The sequence below is a fragment of the Arachis hypogaea genome, chromosome 14, assembly GCF_003086295.3.
Source record: "Arachis hypogaea cultivar Tifrunner chromosome 14, arahy.Tifrunner.gnm2.J5K5, whole genome shotgun sequence".
Taxonomy (NCBI): domain Eukaryota; kingdom Viridiplantae; phylum Streptophyta; class Magnoliopsida; order Fabales; family Fabaceae; genus Arachis; species Arachis hypogaea.
In genome coordinates, this window is record NC_092049.1 from 123,707,861 (window position 1) to 123,732,448 (window position 24,588).

At 38.2% G+C, this 24,588-nt stretch overlaps 1 protein-coding gene across 1 annotated transcript; it reads right to left on the bottom strand.

Moving 5' to 3' along the window:
- Window positions 1–7,051: 7,051 nt before the first annotated feature.
- LOC112743107 (uncharacterized) lies at window positions 7,052–9,019 on the bottom strand. The gene is made up of 2 exons (XM_025792329.1): window positions 8,012–9,019; window positions 7,052–7,873 (listed from the first exon to the last, which is right to left on the bottom strand). Exons 1-2 carry the CDS (start codon window positions 9,017–9,019, stop codon window positions 7,052–7,054), a joined length of 1,830 nt encoding a protein of 609 aa, XP_025648114.1.
- Between the last annotated feature and the right edge of the window lie 15,569 nt (window positions 9,020–24,588).

Consider the following 24,588-nt stretch of genomic DNA (forward strand, 5'->3'; position numbering starts at 1 on the left):
TCTATCCATTGGTTCGAGCTGATGCGTCGGTGTCGATTAAGGTGTTGCAAGAGGCAACGGAGGCGACTTATGGATTCAGGCATAGTTATCGGAAGGTGTGGTTGGCGAAGCAGAAGGCAGTAGCGCAAATATATGGCGATTGGGAGGAGTCATATGCTGATCTGCCTCGGTGGATCCTTGGGGTCACATGCACGATGGAAGGTTCCGTTGCCCTACTGAAGACGTCCCCGGTTAGGGTGGGTGACCAAGTTGATGAAGATAGAGTCTACTTTTATCGGATGTTTTGGACATTTCCTCCGTGTATTGAGGCATTCCGCCACTGTAAGCCGCTCGTAAGCATCGACGGAACACACCTCTATGGCAAGTATGGCGGGACATTGTTGTTAGCGATCGCTCAGGATGGTAACTCGAATATTTTGCCTATTGCGTTTGCACTCGTGGAGGAGGAGAATGCAGAGTCTTGGTCATACTTTCTTTCGAACCTTAGAAGGCATGTCACTCCACAGCAAGGTATTCTCGTGATATCTGATAGACACAACGGCATCAAGGCTGCACTAGAGTCCCCCGATAGTGGTTGGCAACCTCCCCATGCTTATCGGGCATTTTGTATTCGGCATGTTGTTGCAAATTTTGCCCTCACTTTCAAGGGACAGGATGCGAGGAGGTGGCTGGAAAATGCCGCGTATGCGAAGACGGAAGCAGAATTCGACTATTGGTTTGATATAATGAGGACGGAGAACCCGGCCATGTGCGATTTACACTCACACACACACACACGTAAACCGCTACTGGCAGCAGCGGTTTACACTCACACACGCACACACGTAAACCGCTGCTGCCAGCAGCGGTTTACACTCACACACATAAACCGCGGCTGGTTGTAGCGGTTTATGCACACCTGTAAACCGCTACTGCCAGTAGCGGTTTACATAAAATAGTGAAACAACGCATTTGCGTATTGAATTTGGAAACAATGCATTTGCGTAATATTGAGGGTGAAACAATTTAATAACGTAAATTGCCCCACAGTTATCTTCTAATGTTTTCATATGCTTTGTGTGTGAAAATTAAATTTATAGATTTTATAATACAAAATTATATAACTATAACAAAATATATATTTTTGAACCCAACTTTTTGTTAGTGCAAATTTCTTTTCTTTTTTTACCTATTGTTTTGTCGATTTTTAGCAAATCGACAGAGGTTCGATATCTAGTGGTCTGGGAGTGAAACCTACTCCTCTGTGCGAGTACCAGTTTTCTAGAAGTGCATCAAAGTGTCTTCGATTAGACAAGTTTTGATAATAAAAATAAAGTAAATTTGTAAAATGTTAAATGAAATTTAGAAATCAAAGTTTTCAATAAGTAAAGACATGGTAAATGAAAAGGCTTGTACCAAAATCAAAAGAAAACAGTAAAAGCACCTTCAATTAAATCAAAGAACTTTAAAGTAAGTAATAGAATGCTGAAAGACAAATTAAACAGAGAAAATAAGGAATGTAAATAACACTTAGTGAATAAGATTAAATGAAATATGAAGTTTACAAACAGAATTGAAATTGAAAGAAAGAAGAAGGTGGAAGAAACCCTACAGAAAAAGAAAACTCGATCGCAAACTCAGGGATTTGTTGGGATGTGAGAGTGCTAGAGTGTTTTTCTGAGTAAAAGTTCCAACCCTTATTCCCTAATACTTCCTTGTATTTATAGGCTATTTTACATAACGGTTAAATTAATCACTATTAATTACAATTGAATGAAAACTACAAATTTGAAATACAATCACCCTTGATAACTGTTCCCGCTGCGTGATTGTAGATATTTCTCACGTTTACCTTGCGTAATGACAGCCACTAACTTTGCGTCTTCCATAACCATTCGATTGATTTTTCGAAATCCTTCCCTTAACTTCACAAGTCGAGCCTTTTACTAAATTTCTCAAATCGAGTCCTCTACTCTATTTAGTTCGTTCGATTTGATAATAAATCGAAATCCAATTCAGCACTAATTATCCTCAACTGTATACTTACACATGTTTCCTCAAGAAACTATACTTGACTTATTTTGATTTAACCCATTCTGATCGAAAATACTTTTTCAATAAACAAATTGCCCCCTTGGATTAATGTGGTTAGCTTCGATATTATTATCGAATCAATAAGACACTTAATCCAAAAGACGCCAGTTTTCAAATCAATAATAATTATCATTTAAACTCCCCATTATTATTGACTCACTCGACACGTCTTCCGAGACTGGCACTTTCTCTTTCTACCACTTCACCTTCTTCACGAAGTTACTTATATCTGCGTCTCTTCTACAGTAACGGATACAGTAATACCTTTAAATTTCACTTTTCATTCTTTATTCAATTCTCTTGAATTCATTATTCTCTGAACTTCCTTCGCATCAAAACTTTCTCACAAAATCTCCAACCTTCAATTCTCCTTAACAATGGCTAGTTTTCCTCCCGTGCCACTATTCAAGATAAAGGAAAAGGCCATGCAACATCATCATCATCTCCGCCAGCTCTTCGCATCCTTAATCAAATCAACGATAACATGATTCTTATCCCCTTTACCATTGGTGTAGATACACATTGCTTCATTGGTCCGATTGAATCTCTTGAAAGGGCAAACAAAAAACTTTCGTTCTTCCCAAATGCTGAAGGAGAAGATTTACTGATAAACCAAACTTTCAACATTTCTAACTTCATCAACCAGAAACCTTTTCGAAACAACTCAAAAATTAAACCTCGAGGGTTTGATTTTACAACTTGGTACCAGCGCCTCGAACCCACAAAGGGTGCTTCCTGGGCAGCCCTAGGAATACAGGAACTGTTAAGGCTTTCTCACTTTTCACTCACTACACATCCTTGGATGATTGGAGCAGTGACTTGTTTCTAGAACAGAACTACCAATAATTTTTACCTTCCTTGTGGAATGATCAGAATGTCTCTCCTTGATGTAGCCGCCATTACAGGACTCCCGATAAACTCTCCAGACTGCACTCCTGATATGCAACCTCAGCATCAATACAACGTCACTTTTCAGCACCCCTTATAGTGACTTCATCGCTCATAATCTGGGCGAAGATGGTACAGAAATCACTAATGATGAACATGTAGCCTTTTTATTCTACTGGCTAAATGCAATTTTATTCTGTTCCCGAAGTGTTCAGATGTCAAAACTCTTCCTTCCCCTGGCTGCTCTTTTACATGAGGGGAAAATTCTCAACTTGGCCAAGCTCCTTCTCGGACACATTTTCGAAGAACTTGGCTTACTTGTCTGTGACCTCCGGGACAACAAAATAAACAACACAGGAGGTCCACTTTGGCTTCTTCAATTATGGCTGAATGCCATTTTCGAAAACTACATGATAAAACCTGTAGGAGGCAACACTGACAAACAACACATCGAGGGTTTTCGTTTATCTGAATACAAACCCAATTTCCCAGACTCCCAATTGAATGAAGACAAATTTTGGTCTGTTTTTTCTCTTTTTCATTCTTGCAGAAATTTTGATAAGAGTAAATAGCTATTTCTGACAATGAAAGATTCGGACGCTGACAAAACTAACCACAAAAAATTAAAATTAAAGTTATACCTATATAAGATAAGTTTTGTTCGACAAAAATAACCAATTATTGAATTTTTGTTCATAATTCCATAAACACCCCTAACCTTTCATCTTTCTTTATCTCTAAGTCTAATACCTAACCCTATCCCGCTTCCTCTTCCTCTGTCTCTACCCTCCAACCTTCTCTGTGGTCACAATCCCCTCCCACCACCACCATTCCCTCACCATCCCTTCTCTGTTAACCATCACTAACTCCAACACCACCACCGCTTCATTTCTTTTTACACCCCTCCCCTCCAACCACTTCCTCCACTGCCATTGAATATCCTCCTCAGCTCCTCCAGAGAAGAAAAACTTTTCAAATTGAAAACTCCGTTGTACCTACTGTATATGTATTATCCATCATCAATCATCAATAATTATTTCGCCTGGAATCCTGTTACAAAATTTTTAAGTACAAGTAGCTAGAATTAAATTTTCTATATTAATTTTCAGTCTAACACATTATTTGATCGAAATTCAAAAGTGAGAAAGAAATTAATAACATTTTTCTCATCAAACGCATTATTAACATGCAAATCGGTTTCTCCAGCAGCGGCGGTAAAAATGTAGACAAAAATCCGTTCACGCCAAAGACGTACGCGCTGCGATACTGGGGCAAAGCCATTCAAAACACGCTTCTAAAGCCATCCTTCCTCACCTACTAGGCCTCACCACTAACCGCCATCCAAGCCGCTAAAACTCGCTGCCACAACGCCCTCACCCCACCACGCACCTTCTTTGCTTCCCGGACCTCAAGCCCAATCTCTCTAAGCGAGACAAGAGCCAAAGCTTCACTGGCTATAAAGACGGCCAAAACTTCACTAACTACGACATCGACGAATCTGGAAGCGTCATCGACACTGGGTTTCTAATTTGAAAAGTTTTTTCTTTCTGAAGGAGCTGAGGAAGGTCTTCAATGGCAGTGAAAGAAGTGGTTAGAGGGGAGAGGTGGGGAAGGAAATAAGCAGTAGTGGTGTTAGAGTTGGTGATGGTCGACGGGAAAGAGAGGGTAAGGGGGATGGAAGGGATGGTGGTGGTGGAAGGGGATGGTGAGGTTGGAGAGTAAAGATAGAGGAGGAAGGAGTGGGGTTAGATTGATAGGGTTAGGGATTGGGTTTAGAAATAAAGGGAGATGAAGGCTCATGGATATTTATGGAATTATGAACAAAAATGTAATAATTGGTTATTTTTGTCAAACAAAATTTATTTTATATGGGTATAACTTTAATTTTAATTTTTCATGGTCAGTTTTATCAGCGTCCAAAACTTTCATGGTTAGAAATGGCTATTTACTCTTTTGATAATGACCAACTCAATTTCACACCCTTTTTGTGCCGCAACTACGGTCGTGCCTGGCTCGATTATTTGCTCTTTCCAAATACTAATGAAGAAAGCGAACTTGCCAATCGAACTTGGACACATCTATTGGCAGTTCAAGTAATACCAATAGGGCTGCCACAGTACAAGAAGGAAAGGTTCAAAATAACCTTGTATGCTCCCCATTTGATTGCAAGACAATTGGGCTTCTCTCAGGCTATCCCAACTCCTCAACCTCGACACAATGAACCATTCTGTCAAATCACTCTAACTTCACAGGAAGATTTCAACACTTGTCTCTCGAAAAATCAAAAACAAAGAGACCGCTTCAACTTCTTGATTTATGAACGTAGTTCATTTATCACCAAGTCCTGTCTCGAATGGTGGACTGCTTATTACTCAAGGTACACCCATACCTTAGAAGATATACAGCAAACATCTATTCGAGCAACTATTACTGAAAATTCTCCAAAAAGATCACACAAAAGGAAAGGTGAACCTACTCGGCCACCACCACATAAGATCAAAAGAACTCCTATTAGGACTTCTCGCAGAGTAATCCTTCTAATCATGACTCTACTTTCAAATTCGAAACAACCTTCGAATATTACTCTTTTGTATTTTTTTAAAAACATAATTGATCTTGGACTTTCAACAGCTAATTTTGCAATCATCAAGCGAAAGCGTGGATGAGAGTGAACTAACCAACAAAGATTCTCTTGTTGCTTCCTCTCAATCGGAAGATGCAGCCAATTCTGATCTTGGCTCTCAGCTAATACTAAGGTCTAGAATTCCTCAGGTAATACATTCATCTGTTTATACCTCTTACTTAGTTTAAAAAATAGATCTTAAAATCATAATTGTGTACCTTTTATATTAGCCCATTAATATTGCTCAGGCAGCTTCTTTCACTGGAGCTCTCGATCAGTTAATCCCTCAACAACAAAATGATCCAGAGCACTCCACATCACATGATTCAATTCAATTCACCGGATCTCTGCAATCAATTTCTGCTGCTCGTCCATCTCTTCTTTACACAACTCAGGTGATCGATCTGACAGAAGATCCTCTGCATCAATCTCCAGAAGGAACCCATCAACTTGAATCAACCTCACTCAACAATCAGGCTGCACTAATTGAAGAGAACCAAACGGTTCCAGACTCCGATGCTGCTTCTAAAGCCGCTGACACCACCAATTCAGATTCCTCTCGTTCCAAGGTTTTCGAGACCCCTCCAGAGTTATAACCTGATCCTTCACTTCAAACCCCTCCAGGACCAAGACCAGGGACATCGAATATTCTTTCCACCCCAGGTAGTGCCACTTTGGATTATCTGATTTTTGTTTTGAATAAAATTATCCAAGAAAAGAAAGTACTAGTCCCTGTTCCAGAAATCTCAAGGTCTACCACACCAAGACCTCTAATCGAATTAGAGCCTGACACTCGGGAACAACTTCGATTACTCATCAAACTTTTGGATCATCCACCTACTTCATGGGTTAATGATCCAATCCTCAACAAACTCTTGGAGGACTGCTTGAATTCTTCTTTTGAATTTCTAAACAACACACCATATTCTGCTTCAATCCAAGAATTCAAACAACTTCTTAACGATAGCGTTGCATCTCAGTTTCAACTTCAGGAAACTAAAAATGAAGAAGCTACAGCCAAATCCAAAATAGAAAGCTGTCTTGTAACTGCTCAACCAATCCAATTCTATCGTGAAGAATTTGATGTGAGAATCTCTCATGCTATCTCCGTCCAGGCTTTTCATGATCAAGAAGAAGAAAGAATCGAAGCAGAATTGGCTCAACTTCAACAACAGCTTGCCACCATATGCCAAGATAGAGCCACCCAAGCCAAACCTCTGGCTGCAGCCCAACAAGAGCAACAACTCCTTATCCAAAAACTTGTCTCAATCGACACTGAGCGGGGAGAATATGAAAAACAACTCGAGAAGATTCAAACTGACAAGTTCAAGCAAATTGAAATGCTTATGATTCTGGAAAATAAAAAAACAAAACTGCGCTCTGATTTGGCGAAGCTATTGGCATCTTGAACTTTTTTTTACTTTTGTAATGACTATTTTCTTTTCTAAACTTATGCCTGTTGAATTTCTATATTTGCCAGCAATAGAAATATTTTAGATTTTTTTCATTAATCGAATTAACTATTTTCCTTGACTCGATATCTTTAATCTGATAGGCGTTTCTAGAAATGACTCTTATCACTTGAAAGAGACCTTCCCAGTTATGAGACCATTTACCAAGAAATTTCGATTTCTTTTCCATCGGTAAAATAACTTTCAAAACTAACTCACCTATTTTGAAAGATTTCTCCTTAATTCGACGATTATAACTTCGAGCAAGACTTTCTTTTTGTCGAATTACATTATCAAGTGCTAGAATTCGCTCTGAATCAAACTCATTCAATTCATCAAACATGGCATTCCAATAGTCATCGACTGGCAACTCATTCTGTTTCGATACTCTTAGAGTATTCAAATTAATTTCTAATGGCAATACTGTATCATGGCCATATACTAATTTATAAGGTGAAGTTCCTGTCGAACCTCTTGGTGAGTTTCGATAAGCCCATAACACTTGACTTAAAGTCTCATGCCATGTTCGAGGCTTATTCCTGATATGCTTTTTAATCAAACCAATCAATATCTTATTTGCTACCTCCACTTGCCCATTAGCTTGTGTATAATAAGGAGTTGAAGTAACCATACTAATGTTTCTCGAAGTCGCAAAATTTTTAATTCGTTGGCCAGTGCACATAGTTCCTTGGTCAGTACTTAATGTCTGAGGAATCCCAAATCGATGAATAATATTTTCCTCGACAAAATCAATTATCTCTGTCTGACCAACTTCTACCAAAGGAACTGCTTCCACCCATTTCGTAAAATAATCAATAGCCACTAAAATAAATTTGTGCTGTTTCAATGAAGGGGGATGAATCAATCCAATTAGATCTAAAGCCCAACCTCTAAATGGCCATTGCTTTATTATCGAATGCAGTTTAACCGTTGGAATCTATTGTATCAAACCATGTTTCTGACATTCTTGACATGCCTTTGCATAATCGATACAATCTTCTATCATAGATGGCCAAAATACATGATTGCGATATAATACCCATCTCATTTTCTTTCCTGCCTGATGAGCACCACATATTCCATTATGAACTTCACCCAAAGCAATGTTTTGATCTTCTCGACTCAAACATCTCAACAAACTTCCATCGATCCCTTTTTTGTATAACTCATCGGCCAATAAAACAAAGTTTATTGCTTTTAACTTTAGTTTTCTATCAATTGTAATATTGGGATCTTTCAAATATCGAGCAATAGGTTTTCTCCAATTGGAATCATCCCATTCACTCATGCATAGTACCTCTCTCTCATTTGCCGGTACCAAAATTTGATGGATACTAGATAATTTCTTAATAGTTTCCGGACCAATTCGATACTTCGAAGCAATTTGGGCTAACTCATTAGCAATCTCATTATAAATTCGAGGGATATGCACCAAAGAAATTTTTCGAAAAGACGTCAATAACTCCCAAGCAATTACTAAATGTTTTTGTAACGTCTCACTATTACACTTAAACTCCTTCGATAACTGCTTTAAAACTAACTGTGAATCCCCCAGAATTTGAACTTCTAAAGCTCCTTTGTCGATTAAAATTTCTAGACCCAGAATCAAAGCCTCATATTCGGCTACATTATTAGAACAAGGATACTTTAATTTGAACAAGAATTCTGATGGAATACCTTCTGGTGAGATAATAAGGATTCCAACCCCTGCGCCATCTTTATGTTTGGATCCATCGAAATACAATTTCCAATAATTAACTTCTACATCGACTATATTTGCCCCCTTGTCATTCAGATCTTTCGAATTGTCTACAAGAAAATCTGTAATGACCTGTCCTTTCACAGCCTTAGTCGGGACATATTGTAAATTAAATTCCGTTAATGCTAGCATCCATTTTTCCAAACGTCCTCTTAACATAGGGAAACTTAGCATATATTTAATAAGATCGGTTTGTGCTATTACTTTCACCGATTTAGCCACCATATAACATTTTAACTTCATACAAGCATGATATAGTGACAAGCATAATTTTTCAATCGGAGAATACCTTGTCTTGATATCAGTTAGAACTCGACTAAGGTAATAAACCGCTCGTTCATGCCTATTTTCATCATCCTAGGCTAACATACACCCTATAGTGTTTTCAGATGCTGCAATATATAATTTTAAAGGTCCAGATGGACGTACATTCGCCATTATTGGAGCTTTTGATAAATATGACTTAATCGAATCAAACGCGGATTGATGTTCTGTGGCCCATTCGAATTTCGAACCATTCCTTAATTTCACTAGAGGTGCGAATACCCTAGTTCAATCCGAAAGATTCGAGATGAATCTTCGAAGGTAATTTACTTTTCCCAAAAACGACTATACTTCTTTTTTCGATTTGGATGCAGACAATGCTAGTATCGCATCTGCTTTATTTTTATCAATAGCTATTCCTTTTTTATGAACAACAAAGCCTAAGAAGTTTCCAGCTGACACTCCAAAAGCACATTTCAAAGGATTCATTTTTAATCATTTCTTCCTCATAGTAAGAAATGCTTTTCTTAAATGGTCTATATGCTGACTCACAGAAATCGATTTCACCATTACATCATTGATATATACCTCCATAAACTTTCCAATAAACTCATGAAAAATAGCATTCATGGTACGTTGATATGTTGCCCCAGCATCTTTCAAACCAAAAGGCATAACCACCCACTCATACGTACCTAATGCCCCAGAACAACGGAAAGCAGTTTTAGGCACATCATCTTCTGCAATAAAAATCTGGTTATATCCAGAATAACCGTCCATGAAACTAAGAATTTCATTCCCTGCTGCAGAATCAATCAACATATCTGCGATAGGCATAAAATATTCATCTTTTGGAGTAGCATTATTAAAATCTCGAAAATCGATGCATACTCTTAACTTCCCATTCTTCTTCATAACAGGGACAATATTTGATACCCACTCTACATATCATGCAGTTCGAATAAATTTCGCTTTGATCAAGCGCTCTATTTCCTCTTTAATTTTAATATTGATTTCAGGAGCAAAACGCCTTGGAGTTTGCTTCACAGGTCAAGCATTGGGTTTCAACACTAATCGATGTTCTACTAGTGAACAATCGAGACCAGGCATCTCATGATAATCCCAAGCAAAATAATCTTTGAACTCATATAAAAGATTAAAGAGTTCGGTTCGAAAAGGATCAGTAAGACCTTTACAAATATATGTAATTCGAACATCATCAAGAGTCCCTAAATTAATTTCTTCCAAGGGATCTTGGGATTCAAACCCTTTATAATAATCATCCTCTTTGGTCTAATATTTTTCAAATCCTAAGGGTTCCAAACCATAGATGCAATCAAAAATGAAATCAATAGAATCATGAGAAATAGAAGAATCTTGATTTTCGAATAAATCACTACTATTTTAGTTTCTACACAATGAGCCTCTGCTATTAAATTGGCAGTCCGACTCACATCATTATTTTCACAAACACTAGAAAAATTATAACCAAATTCGTCTGGAAGTGTCGAATCAAACCTATTACAACTAGTAATTTTACTAACCCTATCTGATTCAACTTCATCAGAAGAACCATCTTTATTTTCTAATAACTGCAAATTATTCAAATAATTTTGTAATGTTACCAGGTAGTCAGAGACTTTCTCAACCTGGTCTATGGAGCAATTCCTTCCAAGTCTTCAAGAGGAGCAATCCCAGCCAGTTGGTTCAGAGTCCAACACTGGATAGCGTAACTTCACCGAAAGGCCTTCTAAGGACAAGTAGCACCCTTCACAATTATAAGGACTTAGTGATCGATCAACATCCAAGGGCTTTAACTTACGATTGTAAATCTTGAAATCGACATGTATTTGTTCGACGTATAAATTTGAATCTGCCTTGACGGTTTCAAGTTTACCCTCACTGGTCTACAGAAGAACACTTTGATGCCCAGTAAAAGGCACAACTCCCACGCAATGTATCCAATCTTGCCCTAATAAAGCGTTATAACTCACTTTTGAAGAAACCACTACGAAGACAGTGTTACGCTCTGATGAGCCAACCTTTACAGTCAGAGTCACCAACCCCCTGGCTGGAGTTGAAGCCCCACTAAAATTTGTCACAGCAATATTCGTACGGACTAAATGATCAGGGTGCTTCCCTACTTTAATCAGCATCCTTTCTGGTAGCAGACTGATTGCGGCACCACCATCAATCAGGACCTTATTCACTTTTATTCCACTCAGAGTAGTTGTTATATAGAGCGGGCGAAGGTGCGACATCTGCTTCTCAGTAGGCCGTAAAAAACAGCCTGGCTCATCCTCGATTCAAATAAAGGAAAAAGCCTCCTCATCCTCCGAATCATAATCCGCATTAGGATCTCCCTCATATTCCCCCAAATACTCAGTAGGAATAATCAATATTGTCCCAACCATATCATCATCACCCTCATCGAAATATTCTTCATCCACATCGACCTCTTTGTGTTTATCAACTCCAGAAGACTGGGCTACCGCCTTGCCCTTTTCCATCTTGGCAGGTGATGGAATCTCCTTAGGATAAGTTTCTCCATCAGAAGGAAAAACTATCCTTGAATGCACAGAGGGTGTTGCCCCCTTGCTTACTTCCTTACTTGTCTCAATCAAAAGTTTCTTATTCTGATTGAAACTTCTACCTCCTCTTCTTCCTCGGGGAAAACCCCTAGCACGACCTCGATAATGAGCATATTGATTTCGAGAAGGTGCTCGATGCCCTACTGAGGATTACGCTGATACGGATGGTCGCGTCTCTGGAATTTCTGACAATTCCTGATCCACTGAACACCTATAGCCTGAGAACGGCTTAAAGGTGTACTCACATTCTCTTGAGGGGTCTTCGAGCTAGAGCCCTCTATACGCCTGAGTGGCTGCCTCTGACGGGCTTGTTCTTCCCTATGAGCCAACTCTTTCTTTATCCTTTCTTTTTCGAAGATTGCTGCTGCTTCAGCATCGAAAACAGCATTGCACCGCGGACATAGAGATACGTCCCGGTCTTTGATCTTTTGCTGAACTAAGAAATCCAGCAAACTGTTTCCTATTCTAGGGTATACCGATCTGACCTGTGACTTAAAATCATCAAGAGCCACATCAAAATCGTAGGACATGCCCACCATGTTCACTCCAAAGCAAGGTTCAACATAACTGGCATCAACTTCGAAGGGATCTACATCAACCTTCATTTCTTTCTTGCCATCATCGAATTTCAACCGTCCCTCCATTATTGCCTCTTGAATTAAATCCATGAAACGAACACAACTATTGGTCGAATGACTTGTTGCTTGATGAAACTTACAATAAGGCTTTCCTTTAAGATCTTTCACAGAAAGCAAAGTTCTACCCTCAGGTAAAATTAACTGTTTATCTTTAAGCAACACATAAAAAATCTAATCAGATTTTGAAATATCAAAACTATACTTTTTCCCACTTTTTAGTTTTGAATCATTCAACTTTTTATTACTTGGCAATTTCTTCAACAAAGAACAAACATATGGAGGGCCTTTCTTAAGTTCGGTCAAATCAATTTCTGTTTCGAAATCAAATTCTTCTTTGGAAGACTCCATTGTTACAAAAGCAACTTTTTCTTTTCGAGTAAAAGGTTTACTCTTCGATCTTTGCTCACTCCTATACTTATCTTTTTCTCTTTTCATAAGCTCGGTCTGTCGAACCTTTTCAGCCAGATGGGCCAAATCGGGAATATGCACATTAAGCAATTTTCTACGCATATAGAATCCCAATCCCATAATTGCTATTTTCACTATCTTATTCTCAGGTAATGACACATAGCATCTACTTCTAGCATTTTTAAAACGTATTAAATAATCATCAATGGTCTCACTATCTTCACGTTTCAAAGTCACTAAATCAGTAACTGCTACGTTCATTTCACCTCGATAGAACTGAGCATGAAAGGCAGTCTCTAACTGATTCCATGTTGTAATCGAATTTGGTCTAAGATTCGAGAACCAAGTAAATGCATTCTTTGTCAATGATGAAGGAAAAAATTTCATTTTTAAATTTTCATCATTAGCAAGATTCCCGATTTTGACCAAATAACGAGCAACATGTTCAGTAGTTGACTCTCCAACTTCACCAGCAAACTTTGTGGCTATTTTTGGGATTTTCATCCCTCTTGGTACTTGACGTTAGGATTTTTGCCAGTAAAGAATTTCATAAAAACAGTCGCATTGTAGATATAGTCTCTAAACCGACAGAAATCCCTTCGTACAAACGTTTTGGTTGTCACAAGTAACAAACCCCTTAAAAATTGTTAATCGAGTATTCAAACCTCGGGTCGTCTTCTCAAGGAATTGCATGGAAGTATGTTCTTATTATTGGTTATAAAGATTGTAAATTGGGGTTTAGGAAGTAAGGTGGGAATATGTTATATGACAAGTAAAATAAAATAATAATAATAATAAAATAGACTCTTGGCAGGGTATGAGAATTTGGAAGTCCAGATTTAATTATCCTTATCAATAATAATGAAAGTCGAATCTTAATTCCACTTAGTCAACCTTTACTAAAGTAAAGGAAAGTCAAGGGACTAATTGGTTTGATCTTCGAATCCTATTTATTTCCTAAGAAAAGGCTGGGATTATTGAAGCTCAGTTCAATTAGCAAAGATAACAGTTATCAATTATGCTGTTGAGTTGGATAACTTCTGAGTTACTGGTTTCTTAACCAAAGCCAAAAGTGTAAAAAGCTAAATATAAATCACAAATATCTGGAATACCTCAAATAAAATACATTCAAAGCAGTAAAATCTAACATGAAAAAGTTCATAAGCCAATTGGGAAAATAAAAATAAAGAACTTGGGATTGAGAATCACTCCTAAAACTAAGAGAAGTCCTAAATCCTAAGAGAGAGAGGAGAGAACCTCTCTCAAAACTAATCTAAATCATGAGAAGTGAATTATGTGAGCCTCCTCTTGAATGGATGCATTCCCCCACTTTATAGCCTCTAGTCTATGTGTTCTGCACTTGGATTTGGGCCAAAAAGGCTTCAGAATCCGCTATGAGTATTTTCTGCAATTTCTGGTGCGTGGCCTCTGTCACGCGTCCGCGTGGGTCACGCGGTTGCGTCATTCGGAGCTTTTCCTTGCCACGCGGTTGCGTTAGTCATGCGACCGCGTCATGTGCGTTCTGCTTAAGGCGCACGGTCGCGTCAGTCATGCGGCCGCGTTGCTGCTGATTCGCGCTTGGCACGCGATCGCTTCGTCCATGCGATCGCGTGGATACCAGTTTCTTTAAAACTCCGTTTCGCACTTTCCTTCCATTTTTGTACGTTTCCTTTTTCATCCTTTAAGTCATCATGCCTTAGAAAATCTGAAACTACTCAACACACTAATCACGGCATCAAATGGAAATAAAGGTAATTAAAATAATTAATTTTAAAGCTTAGGAAATATGTTTTTCACATACATCACATAATAAGGAAGGGAAAGTAAAACCATGCCATTAATATGAATAAGTGGGTGAAGGATTGAATAAATCACTCAAACTAAGCACAAAATATATCATAAAATATGGGTTTATCAACCTCCCCACACTTAAACAATAGCATGTTCTCATGCTAAATCCAAGGTAATAAGTAAGGTTAAAGTGATGGAATGTCATGCAATACAATCTAATCTAAATGAATGCAACTACATGCAAAATGTTTATACCTACCTGGTTAAAAGCAAATAAGCTCTCCAAGACAAACATAAATCATATTTTACTAATTCAAATCATACAATAAAGAGCAAATAAACTTGTAAGAAGATAGCTCATGAAAGCAGGGAACATAGAATCAAGCATTGAACCCTTACTAGTAGTGTATATCACTCTAATCTCTCAAGTGTATAGGGTTATTCACTCTACTCTTCTCTAGTCATGCTTTCTAAACCTTGTTCTTCATCTAACCAATCAACAAATATTTAATGTATCAATGCAAACATCATGAGGTCTTTTCAAGGTTGTAATGGGGCTGAGGTAAAGGTAAGGGTATATATAAGGCTAAGTGAGCTAGTAAAGTGAATCCTTGATTAGTCTAAGATCTCACCTAACATATACATACTTTATACAATTTTAAAATACTTTACCTAACTACCCAAATTTTTCCCACTTTTGTATTACATGCTCATGTATCAAACTTATTTTTGAATTTTGTCCCATGTGCATTGATTCTTTTTTTTTTATTTTGCATTTGGGGTAATGTATTTTTTTCATTTTTCTTTTCTTCTTCTCTTTTTTTTTGTATCCCCTTATTTAATTACTTAATATATTTTTCTTCAATGCACATGGTAATTTAATTATTTTGATTTCACATGAGCATGCTTCCCAAATTTTCAAAGAACTTATTCAATTTAATTCCCTACTTTTTCATATCATCCCATGTTCCCATAAAATTTCCCACACTTAAATTTTACACAATATCTATCTTAAGCTAACCAAGGATTCAACTTGGGATTCTTATTTTGTTTTTCTGCTTAAGGCTAGTAATGTGGTTATAAAATAGAAGGGATTTAAAAGCTCAAGGGGGCTAACAAGGGTGATGTAAAAAGGTAGGCTAATTTTGGGATAAGTGAGCTAAAATCAAACGATGGCCTCAATCATATGCAAGCATGTAAATACACTAAATATTGGACATATAGCATGGAACAAGATATAGATTACAATCATAGAGAAGTAAACACACAAGAATAAAATATTTATGGTTAAATAATGTAACCATGTAAATAAGCTCAAAATCTCACAGGTTGTGTGTTCTTAGCTCTTTAAACTATGTTTCAATTACAACTTCAAACAAGTTTTAATAGAAAAGTTTTTAATTTAAATTAGTAAAATTTTTCAAAAATAGGGTCTTTAGAAGAATTTTATTATTTTAACCAAGTAGTAACTAAATGCATAAAATCAAATAAACATGCAATTAAACATGCAAATACAACAATGAACTAACAAATAAAGTAAAATATTGGTGTTGAATTAGGAAATAACTAACCCATGGAGATCGGTATCGACCTCCCCACACTTAAAGATTGCACCGTTCTCGGTGCATGCTGAGATTTGCAGGTGGACGGGTTGTTTCAACTGTTGCTTTTCTCTAAGGATTGTGCAGATGGACTTGTCTGTCTCCCCATGTAAAACGTCTTCCGCTTCCCTTCCGGGTGGCCATCCTGAAAGAAAAAGGGAAGAAAGGTAACCCAGTAATAGAGATAAGGAAATAAATGAAGTATGGGTGGGTTGATGCCAAATGAAAAGGGTCTCATTTACATGGAAGCTTCAACATGCAAGTGAGAAAACAATAGAAGCCATGGTATACCAGTGGTGCAGAATATGCAACAAAGGGGAAAAAGGTGGGCAATAAAAGGCAATGTAAATTCATGACAATGCAAAAGGAATATCAGTAATATAAAAATTAGCATTGACTTAAATAGTATTACCCAATCAGAATAGAACAAGTCATGAAGCACCTAAAATAATTTAAGAGAAAATACAACAGTTAAATAAGAAAATTTTAACACCAAAGGAAAATAATTAATTTTAGAAAAAAAATAAAATTAAGATGCAATGAATGAAATATGCAAATAAAATGGAGCTGAAAGAAAATAAGAAAGGAGGAAGAAAGAAATAAGAAAAGATAAGAAGAATAAGGAAGAAAAGATAAGAAAATTGGCACTAATCTGGATAGGTTGTGCGACGCTAGCGACGCGGACGCGTGGGGCACGCGATCGCGTGACTCGATTTGTGCTAGTAGTGCGAGTGCAGCCTCGCGGTCGTACAACTCTCTGTTCGAAACTCTTTTTGCCAAAAATCTGGGTGACGCGGTCGCGTGGTCGATGCGATCGCGTGGATGGCCTTATCTTCAATATGACGCGGACGCGTGGGGCACGCGTTCGTGTGGTAGGGCTTGGGCTTCCAGCACGAGTCCAGCCCAACTCCAGCTCAACTTTCTGCCATACACCTTTTTTACGCCGATTTCAGGTCACGCGGCCGCGTGGGTGACGCGGTCGCGTGGGAGGCTATTTTTTCAAATGATGCGGACGCGTCATCGACGCGGTCGCATGGAGTCAATTTGTGCTAATGGCGCGCCTCCAGCCCTGCTCCTGCGTAACTCTCTGTTCAATTTATTATTCTCTCATCTCCTTGCGACGCGGATGCGTCGCTGATGCGGTCGCATCGCGTGCTCGCTTTTTTTTTTTGTAATTTGAAAAATGCAGAATGCAGTGTTAATATGAATGTGATGCAAAACTCCAGGTTCAATATAACAAAATAAAATAAAATTCAAAAACAAATAAAACTAAATAAAAAATGAAAAAGGACGATCATACCATGGTGGGTTGTCTTCCACCTAGCACTTTTAGTTAAAGTCCTTAAGTTGGACATTTGGCGAGCTTCCTGTTATGGTGGCTTGCGCTTGAACTCATCCAGGAATCTCCACCAGTGTTTGTGATTCCAGTAACCTCCGGGATCCCAAATTAGGCATGTAAAACCCTTGAGCAGCTTCAAAAAGATTCTTAGGCTCCCGGGGTGTTGGATGTCAGAACAGATTCCAGGATCCCAAACCTTGCTTTTACACCCATTTTTGTCGGGATCTGTATTTTTCCAGCCGAGTGATAAGTAATTTGAATTCTCACTGCAGCTACCAAACAGCTTCCTAGACCCATTCAATTGAGCTCTACACCAACCTTTGCGTTTAAACTTAAAGCTTCCAACCATGATGAACCTTGCAGGACAATTCTTACCACTGATCATCTTCCTCTTACTCTTTATGCCATAAAGAGCTCTAAGTTGACCATCCGTCTCCAGTAACCCATATTCAAGTGGAATTAGAAAGCTAAGGAATATGAATTTTATCCACTTGAATGTTGTGAAGGATGATGGCAACTTAGGGGGAGGTGTTTTTAATGAAATTGCAAGCTCCACTCCCTTGTGCTCTTCTCTGATAATTACCACCTCTTTGCAAGCTTCTTCAATTTCAACCTCTTCCTCTTGGTAGCTTTCCTCCGGTTCAATCTCCTCTTCATTGCTTTCCAAGGGCATGGGATGTTGTACTTCTTTTTCTTGAATCTCCATCTCTTGATCAACCTCTTCCAAGTCTTCAACTATGATATGCTTTGGAGGTTGTACACCCTCCTCAGCATCAATTTCAACTGTCTTGGAAGGAGGCTCTATGTCTTGACTTTCCCATGGAGGTTCTGCATCTCCTAAGTCTTCAACCACTTCTTCTTCTTCTTGAACAATGACAGCTTCTTCTACTTGTTCTAGTACGAATTCATTCTCTGTCTTGTCCACTGGGGTTTCTGGTATCTCCTTCATGCTACGCTCTTCACTAAACTGTCCACATGGAGTTGTGGCTGATTCTTGTGTATTTAAGCGCCTAGAAGCCCATTGAATTAATGCTTGCCCCAGTTGTTGAGTGGTTGCCTGAAATCGATCCACTGTTTCCTTGAAACGATCCTTTGTCTCTTGATGCACTCGGTTATCATAGGTAGGATCATAGTGCTCTTGGATTGATGGATATGGAGATGGCAAATATTGAGGTGGTGGTGGGATGGGGAGATCATTCTGTGGTTGACAAGGAAGTGCACTAGAGCTTGAGGGTTGATTGTTGAAGGTATTTGGTGGTCTGATTTGGGTGAAGAGAGCTTGTATAGTAGAGTTTAGATCGGCAAGTGCTTTCTCCATGGAGGTTTGGGGTGGATAGGAGGGTTCATTTGGCTCATAAGGTGGTTGGTATGGTGGATATGGGTTAGGGTCATATGGAGATGAATGGTGTAAAGGGGCTTGTGAGTGTAGTGGTCCAAAGTTATGTTGAGGAAAGGGTTCATAGGCATATGGTGGTGGTTGTTGATAGTCCATTGGAGGTGGTTGTTGCCATGAGGGTTGATCAAATCCTTGTGGCTCCTCCCATCTTTGATTGTTCCAACCTTGATGCCTGTTCTCCTTGTAATTTCCTCTTCCTGCAACATAACTGTAACCAGACTCATAGCTAAAGGGGTGAGAGTTCATGGTAGCAAAATAAAAATTAAAAATGAAAATAAAAATAAATTTAAATTAAAAGGTTATTTAAATTTTAAATTTGAAAATTAAATTTTGAAATTTGAAATTTGAAATTTGAAATTTGAAATTTGGTTTTTTGAAATAAGATAAGATAAGATAAAAATTTTTAAAAATAAAAATCTAAAATATTTTTTTTTTGAAAAAAAATTAATTAAAAATATTTTTGAATTTAATGAGGAAAGAGAAAAATAATAAAATGACACCAAATTTCAAATTTTTTGATCAAAACGAAGAAAACAACTAAGAACAGCTTGAAGGTCAAGATGAACGTGAAGAACAGCTTGAAGATCAAGATGAACACTAAGAACAAATTTTTGAAAAAAATTTTTTAATAACTAAATAAAAACAAATAACCTCTTAATTTATGAAAAAGAAAAAATAAAAACAAAAATAAAAACAAATAAACAAGCAAAAATAAAATATTTACAATAACCAATAATAAGGCACACGTTTGCAATTCCTCGGCAACGGCGCCATTTTGACGTTAGGATTTTTGCCAGTAAAGAATTTCATAAAAACAGTCGCGTTGTAGATATAGTCTCTAAACCGACAGAAATCCCTTCATACAAACATTTTGGTTGTCACAAGTAACAAACCCCTTAAAAATTGTTAACCGAGTATTCAAACCTTGGGTCGTCTTCTCAAGGAATTGCAGGGAAGTATGTTCTTATTATTGGTTATGAAGATTGTAAATTGGGGTTTAGGAAGTAAGGTGGGAATATGTTATATGACAAGTAAAATAAAATAATAATAATAAAATAGACTCTTGGCAAGGTATGAGAATTTGGAAGTCCAGATTTAATTATCCTTATCAATAATAATGAAAGTCGAATCTTAATTCTACTTAGTCAACCTTTACTAAAGTAAAGGAAAGTCAAGGGACTAATTGGTTTGAACTTCGAATCCTATTTATTTCCTAAGAAAAGGTTAGGATTATTGAAGCTCGGTTCAATTAGAAAGATAACAGTTATCAATTATGCTGTTGAGTTGGATAACTTCTGAGTTACTGATTTCTTAATCAAAGCCAATAGTGTAAAAAGCTAAATATAAATCACAAATATCTGGAATACCTCAAATAAAATACATTCAAAGCAGTAAAATCTAATATGAAAAAGTTCATAAGCCAATTGAAAAAATAAAAATAAAGAACCTGGGATTGAGAATCACTCCTAAAACTAAGAGAAGTCTTAAATCCTAAGAGAGAGAGGAGAGAACCTCTCTCAAAACTAATCTAAATCATGAGAAGTGAATTATGTGAGCCTCCTCTTGAATGGATGCATTCCCCCACTTTATAGCCTCTAGTCTATGTGTTCTGCACTTGGATTTGGGTCAAAAAGGCTTCAGAATCCGTTATGAGCGTTTTCTGCAATTTCTGGTGAGTGGCCTCTGTCACGCGTCCGCGTGGGTCACGCGGTCGTGTCATTCGGAGCTTTTCCTTGCCACACGGTCGCGTCAATCATGCGACCGCGTCAGTCATGCGGCCGCGTCGCTGCTGATTCGCGCTTGGCACGCGATCGCTTCGTCCATGCGATCGCGTGGATACCAGTTTCTTTAAAACTCCGTTTCGCACTTTCCTTCCATTTTTGTACGTTTCCTTTTTCATCCTTTAAGTCATCATGCCTTAGAAAATCTGAAACTACTCAACACACTAATCATGGCATCGAATGGAAATAAAGGTAATTAAAATAATTAATTTTAAAGCTTAGGAAATATGTTTTTCACATACATCACATAATAAGGAAGGAAAAGTAAAACCATGCCATTAATATGAATAAGTGGGTGAAGGATTGAATAAATCACTCAAACTAAGCACAAAATATATCATAAAATATAGGTTTAAAACCTCATCTACAATTCGAGTGACCTGATAACGATCACCACGTAATCCATGTACAACATCATCAGCATTTTCACCTCGACGAACCACGCGGGGATTTTCTCGATTTGGAATATGATTTTCATTTTGAAAAATATTTTCCATCCCCTCGTTATTTCCTCGAGCGTTATGCCTCTCACCTTCATCATAATCGACAATTCGAGCAATCCTCTCGACTTGTCTAGCAAGACGCTTGAATCTCGATTCATGATCTGCCATCATGGGATTCAGAATTGTAGTCATTTGCTGCGTCAATAAATTAACCAAGTCATGATGACTTTCCTCCACTTGTTGTCGATATACTGCCATTGAATTTGCTGCATTTGAAGTAGTGCCCACATGATACTCACGAGAATATTCAGAGTGTTGTTATGGGTTTTGCATATTATTCAGTCTATTTGCATTTCCAAAGCGGATAAGCGGCATAAATCCACCCACCGGTGGGGTATTGTAAGACCCAGAACCTTTGAAAAGTCTTTTTATGATCAAGCCTCAAATCATATAGTTATTTACAGCCTTAATTTCAGAAATTATTTTATTAAAGATAATTAAGGCAAGTTTTGATTTATTGAACTTGAGATAAGTTATGATTATTATCCAATTTTATAATTATTGGATTATTTTCTATATTTAAGGTATAAGGCTGATAGTTATGAAATAATAAGGATTTCATATGATTTGGATTAGATAAGTAATATTTTAAATATTAATACTGCCACTTTAGAAAAATAAAGGGTTTAATTATATTATTTCTAATTATTTTGATTTGGGCATTTTATTGAAAATAATTTGTGAAATTGATGAGCAAATAGTATTTTCTATATATCATTAGTGTGGATTTAATTTGGGTTTCAATTACTACATTATTCCCAATTTTATTTGAGATTACCGAAATGCCCCTAACCCTAATTTTTGAAAATGAAACCCTAACCCGTGACCCGGTTACCTTCTCCCCCAACCCAGCGGCAGCAACACAAATGCTCCCCCTTTTTCCTCAAACCAATACACAGCGACAGTAGCAAAAACGGAGGAGTGGAGAAGAGAGGAGGGGCGATGGTGGCTGGCCTCACTACCGCCGCCGCCCAGCTCCCTAACTATGCAGCAGCAGCCGCCATCCTTCTCTTCATGCTGCGCAGCCAACAGCCTCTCCTTCATCCTCTTTGCTGCGCAGCCTTGTGATGAACACACACATACCCACTGCTCTTGAAAAGAAACAAAGAAAAACAAGCGAAGGGATCCAAGAAGAGGGAGATCGGAATCGGAAGGGAAGGGGGCCGAATCTCACGTCGTGCAGTCGCGTCGCCCTCACCACGTCGTGCCGCCGAACCGTGTCCTCGCCGTCGAGCTCATTCCATCAGTGTCACGCCGCCGGGCCTCCTCGTCGATCTGCCTGTCGCCGTTTGGGGGCGAGCCACGGACGACTCTAAGGGAGAAGACACGAGGTTGGTGGAGCCGCATCCAGTCCCAGCCGCGCCGCCGCCTCTGTGCCACCGCAGAACAGATCGGAGACGAGGGAGAGGACCGCAAGGGGGGAAAGAGTCGCGCCGCCCAGCGCCGGCCTGCACGCCGCCAACATCACTCGAGAGTTATTGGCGGAGCTGCTGCCGGGCTGCAGCCAAACCGGTTCAGAGACCGTCGCTGTATCGGTTCAGCCGTTCCTTCTTCGTTCGGTAAGCGTCTTCGATTTGAAAAGCCCTCTGATTACTGTTCTGTTATCATACGCTGAGGTTTGTGACGTTAATTGCTATAAGATTGAGTTTTGGTTGTTATGTGTTGCGATTAGAGTTGCTATGGCTACTGCGAAAGTGACTTGGAGCCGAGGTTTTGGTTGTTGATTTCGGGTTGAGGCGAAAAGGACTCTGTGACGCGTTTGGGTTATGGTTATGCGTTTTGAGGTAGGGGCTTTTGTACAAACTAGTTTTATTTAAATTAGAAACTGTTATAAATAGATATGCTGTACAAAATGTATTTTTGGTGGTTATGTGAGTCTTATGAATTGTCTGGTTTTATCTTGAATGAATATGGTTGCCTGTTTGATTGTAATAATGTATGATTTTGATAAATTGGAGATTTCTGGATTGGTTGATTTGAATGATTTTTGATAAATTGAAAGTTGAGTTTTATTTTATTGGAAACTGATTTGGTCTTGAACCTGTTAGAAAGAGTTGATGATTGGTTTTGTTGGGACCCGGAAAGGGTGGCAAAGTCCAAGTTTTAGGGGAGATGCTGCCGAAATTTCTAGAAAATCTGAGATTTTGATTGGAATTGTTATTTTGGAAAAGAATAAATTATGCTTTGACTTAAATGTTTGAGAAATAAATTATGTTTGAACTTGCCTTATTAGGAAAATCTCTATATTTTTTATGTAATTATTAAGAAAGGAATTATGCCTTAAAAATCAATTTAAATATGAAATTTCTTTATGTTTTGGAATTTGATTTACATAAACAGATTTTGGAGGGGTTTTAATGGATTTAAAATAAACCTGGTTTTCAATTAATCTATTTCACTTTATGACAATTAGGAAGAGCTTGAAGTATTTTCTGGAACTTTGATTTATTAAAATTGAAACACTTCCTGAGCCCTTGGAAACAGATTTAAGAATGACAATGAAATTAGTTTTGGCTTAAGTTTGGTTGGTCTTGAAATTGGTTCGGCATAATTGGAAACACGATTTGGTTTTGGGTTTAAACCCTATTCTATTTATTCAACTCAAGAAGTTAAAGTTTCAGAGGTTTTCAAGGAATTTAAGAAATGAGTTAGGTTATTCTCCCCTGAAGTCTTGGGACTCTGCTGAGGAATCTTACGACCAAATCTTGATTTAGAAATGAATGATTGAGTCTTTCAAAGAGATTTTGAACTTGGCATGGTTTTGAGATTTTTGGAAGTGTTGGAAAGATGTGGAAAGTGGCTCCGTTTTGAAAAGTGATTCTTGGCTAGCTGTGATTTGACTACGTTTGTTATTTAAAAGTAAATGGGCCAAGAATAATTTTGAAATAAGGTATTGAGCCTGATTGATTGTGGATATCATCAAGATTGATGAGTTATTGTTTGGTAGGCGTAAGGGCCGGGTTCGTCCCGCTTATGCTGAGAGATTTGATAATTGACGAGATTGTTGATAAGTCGCTTGCGCCTGGCAAGGACGGTGGTTAATCCCGCTTGTCGAGGTTGCGGCGCCCGCGTAAGGACGGTGGTTAATCCCGCTTACGTGTAGATGTGAGGTCGGAGGCAAAGTATCCCGCTCACATCCTTTCGGATCACAAGAGTGTGCAGGCACTGACATCCTGGACCGTGTGGCGGGCACGTTATCCCAGAGGGTTCCCATTTATACGTGACCGAAGGGCAACATTCCCATGGGAATGTGTCGGGTTGGCAATTGAACCGATAATGTGATATCACAGCCAGTAGGACAGGCATTCATCATTTGCATCTATGTGATATTGTTTGGGTGTGCATATTGTATTTGGTTTGCTTATGTGAATACTTATGTTAACTGTTATACTTGTTGTAATTGTTCTTGATTGTGTTTGAACTACATTATTTGTGATTGTGTTTGATTGGTTGACTTGTGATGAATTGGTTGATGTTTGAGT

What these genes read in the sequence shown, in the direction of transcription:
- LOC112743107 (XM_025792329.1), bottom strand. Translation starts at nt 9,019, where the DNA reads ATGGTGGCTAAATCGGTGAAAGTAATAGCACAAACCGATCTTATTAAA. An exon ending in ATTGTATCGATTATGCAAAG is followed by an intron (nt 7,874 to 8,011) that starts GCATGTCAAGAA and finishes TCATTGAAACAG; the next exon opens with CACAAATTTATTTTAGTGGC.